At 33.7% G+C, this 6,645-nt stretch overlaps 1 protein-coding gene across 1 annotated transcript; it reads right to left on the bottom strand.

The window, feature by feature from the left end:
- Positions 1 to 230: 230 nt before the first annotated feature.
- Positions 231 to 6,126, bottom strand: LOC104982988 (RNA-binding motif protein, X chromosome-like). The gene is made up of 6 exons (XM_010832456.1): positions 5,956 to 6,126; positions 4,155 to 4,301; positions 2,884 to 2,995; positions 1,581 to 1,703; positions 1,416 to 1,504; positions 231 to 810 (listed from the first exon to the last, which is right to left on the bottom strand). Exons 1-6 carry the CDS (start codon positions 5,975 to 5,977, stop codon positions 506 to 508), a joined length of 798 nt encoding a protein of 265 aa, XP_010830758.1. The 5' UTR covers positions 5,978 to 6,126; the 3' UTR covers positions 231 to 505.
- Positions 6,127 to 6,645: the final 519 nt, after the last annotated feature.

The following is a 6,645-nucleotide window of genomic DNA, read 5'->3' as shown; positions in this document are numbered from 1 at the left end:
CTTGTCAAACCTTTTATACACTGCTTTCAAAAATAGCATGTAATATTTGTTAACCTAAATAGAAAGCAGGTACAGCTTGCAATGGAGAAATACCATATTGCTTAATTCTGAATGCATTCATGTGCAAAGACACAAAGGGAAACTTTAAGCAAACAGCACAATTCACCCTCCAAACAAGTGTTTTTACGCTTGTTTAACGCACCAGTAAAATAAACAGTGGCATTTCGCAAAACACACTCTGAAAATTTAGACATTAAATTAAAATGTTTTAACTTCTATTTTTCAATTAGCAGACAACTATGAAATTACTTTGAATAACTCTGTTTTTCAACTTATCTGAATAATTCTATTTTTCAATTTATCTGAAAATTCATGGAGGGTAAAGTTTACAGCTCTTCCCTCCAAAGCCAATGCTTTTTCTTCAGCAGTACTCAAGTATGAATTAAAACAGAAACTCACACAAAATTTTCCCATGCCAAGAAAACATGGTATGTGAGTATTATTTTTAGTATCTGTTTCGGCCTACTCTTTCAGATCGGTTTCCCCCATGACCTCCCCTGGAAGCCTCATAACCTGAGCTACTGTATGACTCATGAGGAGCAGGGTACACCCTATCCTTGGAGGATGGAAATCCTTGTTCTTGTCTTCCACCACGGTCACGACCACTTAAGTATGTATCACTTCGGCTGCATGAGTAACTCTTCTGCCCTCCTCCATTTCTATCTCTTGTACTGCTATAATCGTCATAGTGACGACCTCTGCCGTAACTCAGAGGTGGACCTCTTCCTGATACAGCACCGTGGGAGCCCCCTGTGAAATTAATAATTGATAAAATTATAAAATTTTCCCACTACTACTATAACATGACTATAAAGTACTGCCTTTATCTGCCTCTGTGGTGAAGATATGAATTAGTAGCCATGGTGAAGGGGCTTTCGCATTTATTTAAAAAGAGCAGTATTTTTTACCTCCAGTGGTTGAGAAGGCAATGGCAACCCACTCCAGTGTTCTTGCCTGGAGAATCCCAGGGACAGGGGAGCCTGGTGGGCTGCCATCTATGGGGTTGCACAGAGTCGGACATGACTGAAATGACTTAGCAGCAGTTTAAAGTAAATATTAATTTTTTGGAAAAGACTAAAATTTTGAACTTCATAATGTTCCTATGCTTCATACTCTTAATAGCACTTTTGTTTTTAAAAATGTGACAGTAATTTTTGTGATTAAAAAATGTAAGCTGCCAAATTACCCTTCATATCATTTTAAATGACTGATCAAAACTAATTCAAACCAATCAATTAGGTAGAAATTACTTTTTTTTTTTTTCCTGAGAAATTAGAAGTAAACTTGAGTAAATGATGTAGATCTAGCATGTCAATTCTAATTCTGTCCTTTCTGAGTTGTAACTGTGCTCTTACCATAACTCCTATATGAATCCCTGTAAGAGCCTCCACTTCGATGTTCAGAATAATCTCTATCACGGCTTCCACCATAGCCATCATGATCACTAAATTTAAGAGAATTAATGTTAAAGAAAAAATTTCCATAAGTTATTTGATTAGAAACAGAATTGTTTATAGTACCTATGTCCTCTAGAGGAATGATCATCCCAAGAACTTGAATGGCCATAATCATGGTATGCATAGTCTCTAGATGGTGGAGCATAATTCTTGGTGTCTCGCGAACTTGGATCTCTGCCTGAGTAACTTAAAACAAACAAACAAAAATAAATGAAAAGAATTCATACTGAATTCATACAGAAAAAAAAAGTTTTAAATTCAAAGGATCTCAATATACTTTTCTTCAAGGAAGATATATAATGATGAACAAGAATGTAAAACACTGCTTAACATCATTATTTTTTTAGGAAGAAAAAAAGTTTTTCAATCTGAATGAGACACCTACTCTGCACCTAGTAGACAGGCTAACCCTAATATAAAACATCAGGTGTTGGTGAGCATGCAGAAATCCTGTGTGTGCACAGTAAATAGAAAGCTGTGTCAGACTCTTAGTGACCTTGTGGACTGTAGCCCACCAGGCCCCTCTATTGATGGGATTTTTCAAGCAAGAATATGGAGTAAATTGCTGTTTTCTCATCCAGGGTATCTTCCCCACCTAGGGATTGAATCTGAGTCTCTTGCATTGGCAGGTGGGCTCTTAGCCACTGCACCACCAGTGCAGTTATGGAGAAGATGAATGGTTCCTTAAAATACTGAAAATACTGTATGACCCAGGAATTCCAATTCAGAGTTTACACTCTGAATTGAAAGCAGGTACTCCAATGTTTGTACGCTTTAACCATAAAGATGGATAAACAAACAATGTTAACTATACATATAATGGTAGTTTAACCCCCACTCAAAAACTGAAGTACTGATTCATGCTTCAGCAAGGATTATCTTTGAAAACACTCACACTAATGGAAAAGCCACATATTAAAGGTCACATATTGTTAAGGCTTCCATGTGGCTCAGTTGGTAAAGCATCTGACTGCAATATGGAAGACCAGGGTCCAATCCCTCAGGAAGATCCTCTGGAGAATGGAATGGCTACCCACTACAGTATTCTGGCCTGGAGAACTCCATGGACAGTGGGGCCTGGCAGGCTACAGTGAACGTATGATATATTCAGGATTAGGTAAATTTACAGACACATGACGTAGGTGGGTGTCTCCTAGGGACACGGGGGGATAAAAATGGGAGCAACTGCTTATAGATTTTGTTTTGGGGTGATGAAATGTTTTGGAACTGAACAGAGATAGCGGTTGCAGAATTCTGAGTATTTTAAATGCTACTGAACTGTTCACTTTTAAAATTTTGTTAGATACATTTTACCTCAACAAAATTAACTATGACTTAAAAATTCATGTATTTTATTTTTCTTTACCTGTCTTTAGTAGCATAACCATAATCTCTTGGTGACACATAGTTATCTCTCCGAGAAGACTCTGGCTGTCTACGAGGACCTCCTCTGTAATTTTCTCTCCGCAATACTGGACCTTTAATTTAAAAAATGCTTACATAAGTATCTCAGCATTGAGAGTAATATTTCAAAGAAAAATTCGAAAGACTGGTGTGTCTCCTCTCTCCAAAACAATTGAAAAAAAATACTTATAAAATCCGATTCATGCACATTTAGCTTGCTTTATAAATCTAATTTCTGAACATTTTATTTCCTGACATCTTCTGCTCCCTGTACATTTTGGATAATCTTTAAATTACAAGTAATAGAATCTCTCAAACTTTGAGTAAAGTCTAATCATTTTTTTGAAACTATTTTCACAGGTTCAATCACAAAGTAGTTGATTTTTTCCTAGTGTTGATAAATTTAACATAAACTGCAACCTGAATTACTGACCTTTCCGAATGATAGTACTATTGAGTTCAACTACTTATTAGCAATAAAGGGCTCATTTGAAAAATGCTACCTCTTCCAAAACAGGAAAACTATTTACTGTAAATAATACTCACTTCTTGTGCTAATTCTTACTAATTCCTGGTGGTCAGACTTCTCTTGTTTTGTTTGCTCACTAGGCTAATAATCTAATGAAACTTTAGGTTTCTAAGCTTCTTTTGTATTTTGAAATCAATACCATAATACACTTAGCTTCATTAATATTCTATACATAAAAATGACAATTTGATAATGATTCAAAGTTTTTAGCTGTATCAAGAGCAAACAATGTAAAAATATGTTAAGAATCCAAACTACAGTTAATATGACAAGTTTCAGTTACTGTTTATAATTACATGAACCAGGTAGCCAATATAACATAGCTAAACTACTCTACATTCCAAATCGCTGACTCATAGGATATTAGTTTTCATGAAAATACTTGATCTTGAAACCACGTGAAAAATCCTACTAAGCAGCAAATGTTAGCAACTTCAAAAAAAAAAAAAAAAAAACCCAAGGAATTCTCTAGCAAGCATAGATTTAAAAGAAATGTCTTCCCCACTTCTATGTTAATCACCTACCACACATCTATAATTAGATGCTAAAGAATTATTTTTCATCCACAAATCAACTAGTGATCAACAAACATGTCCATGTAATTCTCTTTTCATTTTGCTTCTTAAAGTTAAGGATTGATTTTTAAATAGCTCACGTTTACTAACTACTCAGAAACAATAGTCTCTATATTATATAACGTTTACCTCGTCCTCTCATTCCACTACTGCTTCGCCCTTGAACAGAAGGAGCAGATCTTTTAGGAGAAGGACCTTGACATCTTGAAGATGGTCCTTTTTTAACTGGATAGGGTCCTCTTGAAGAGCTCGTGTTGAGACTATATCCATTATCACCTGTATTTCAATGCAATTTTTTAGGTAGAGTAAACATTCTTAAAGTTTAAGTTTCGCTTACTGTTTATAGATCTTTAATAAAGAACTACCATTGCCTTCAGCATTTGTATTTGTCCAAACCAATAAAACTATTTCCTCATGTGATACATCAGTTAGTACAATTCAGTCAGTTTGAAAAATTTATGAAATGATTAAAGAACCACTGCTGTGATAGTAGTCTGAAGAGAATAGAGGAGGTGGAGAAAAACCAGGATAAAATAAAATTTTAAACACACTGGGAGGAAAATAATTCATACAATTCTGGTGTCAAAAAAGCTTTTAAAAATGTAACACAATAGGTGTTATGTCAAAACAATAAAAAATATGCACCTAAAAATATAAAAAACTCCTTTTATAGGAAAAAATGCAACTTCTCCAACAACCTTGGATCATTTAGTAACCTAGTACATATTTACTTGGAGTAAAAACAAAAAACCCTGCTTTTAAGTGAATCCACACAGATCTGCTTTGTTCAAGGATCAACCTTTGCTGTTAATTTTTCAAGGAAAAGGCTATGTTCTGTTCAACTCTAATAGTATTTAAGAATGCATGGTAAGTAATGAAATCTTTTTATCGAACTAGAAAAATGTTTACAGATATATTCCAGTTACACTTGGGAGAGTACACTTTGCAGAATATGAGCTAGTAAACTTTTCTCATCTCCTGAGAAAATAACAGAACTGTGTGATCTTATAATGAACACACCCTGTAACAGAACTTTTAAAAATATTTTCTAAAAAATCACACATCTGGTTGTCAAAAACAGAAGTGAAATGTTTTATTTTTCAAGATTGGTTATTGTTAGTAGAGGAGACAAAGTTTGTTAGATATATGGAAGTTTATGAATGGAAAGTGCCTCCCTTCTTTCTTACCAAGTAAAAACTTCTTTGAAAATATTTCATAATACCATTTGCAGTAACTCACTGTTCTCTAACACACACAAACATGCATATGTATGTACATATATGTAATTATACATACAAAACAGAGGCTTTTACATCTGTATCAAAGGCAACTTTTCCAAAATGCAAATTTTATTACAACAGAACCCAGGAACAAAAGCACCATATCAAAATGACAGTGGAGAATTGCATAGAGTTGTCTGCACATACATGCTCAAGACAAATACTACAAGGTCAGTCCAAAAATACACAATGTTCACCCCTGAACTGTGTTATCTGTTATGTAATCTTCAAAGTTCTCCAGTACTTTTTACAATACAGTAGGACTACTCTGAGAGTATATAAATGTCTTTTTAATAGTTTAAATAAAGTTATTTGCCAAAATTGGAAAATTCTAATGTATGATCAACAGCAATGAATTGTGTAGAAAAACTGTTAAAGAGGCATCAATAACAATGGTAAAAAAAAGAATAAAATTTAAGCCATTTCCCTGTAAGATGATGAACTTTTTTTGCACGTAAGTAATTTTATAACTACAACAATTCTTTACAACTTAGAAATAATTCTGATTATCAATAATGGTAATTTTCTCATTTAATATATTCTTGTAGATTATTCTTCTCATTAACAATGCAATAGAAATTGAGATTTACTAGATGTTCAAACTTAACAGTTTTTCAGTGCTATGGCGTCCTTGTATTTTAATACATTACCAAAGTTTCCTCCATGAGACATACGCCCTCTTGCTCCACCAGATCCTCCTCTTTCCCATCTCAGATTTCTTGGATGGCCCCTGTTTCTTGCAGGGGGTTGCAGTTTCTGTCTACCACCACTTTCAAAAGATGGTTTATTGGCTTGTTCTACTTTAATTGTTTTTCCATCCAAAAACTATAAGATTAAGTACAACATCAGTAATGTTACATAAATTTTAACTTATTATTGCAATGAATTAAATCAGTATTTTTCCCCAAAGCAAACATTTTTTTCCTGAAATGACTGTGCTCTTCAATATGATGAACATGACTTAATTGGCAATTGCCTTTCCTAAGTCATCCAACACAAAGCGTATGTATTTACTATTAGAACTTCCTGAACGGTTCTCTGGTATTAAATGATGAGTATCTCTCCTTTACCATGAAAAAGCACACATTTTTATTTTCTATAACATGCTTCATTTTAGTAAATTTTCCATTTAAAATTTCAGTTTCCCAAGGGTATGTAAAAGTATGCCTATTACTTATTCAAAATAATTGTTCCTATCATAATTATATTTTAGCATTTGTTCTATTAGACACAAACATAAATTTTCTCAATATAACTGCTGCTCTGTATTTACTCTAGTTCTAATAATTTTCTTCATTTTTCTTTTTTTAAAAATAGAACCTTTATTTGGCCATTAACAT

The sequence above is a fragment of the Bison bison genome, unplaced genomic scaffold, assembly GCF_000754665.1.
Source record: "Bison bison bison isolate TAMUID 2011002044 unplaced genomic scaffold, Bison_UMD1.0 scf7180017830365, whole genome shotgun sequence".
In the NCBI taxonomy this organism is placed as follows: Eukaryota; Metazoa; Chordata; class Mammalia; order Artiodactyla; family Bovidae; genus Bison; species Bison bison.
The sequence above is the reverse complement of the archived record's forward strand: the minus strand, read 5'-3'. Positions and strand labels throughout refer to the sequence as shown.

Coding starts and splice junctions, on each gene's coding strand:
- LOC104982988 (XM_010832456.1), bottom strand. CDS start 5,977: ATGTCTCATGGAGGAAACTTTG. Junction 4,302..5,955: donor GTCTCATGGAGGAAACTTTG/GTAATGTATTAA, acceptor ATTGAAATACAG/GTGATAATGGATATAGTCTC. Junction 2,996..4,154: donor TAGTGGAATGAGAGGACGAG/GTAAACGTTATA, acceptor TTTAAATTAAAG/GTCCAGTATTGCGGAGAGAA.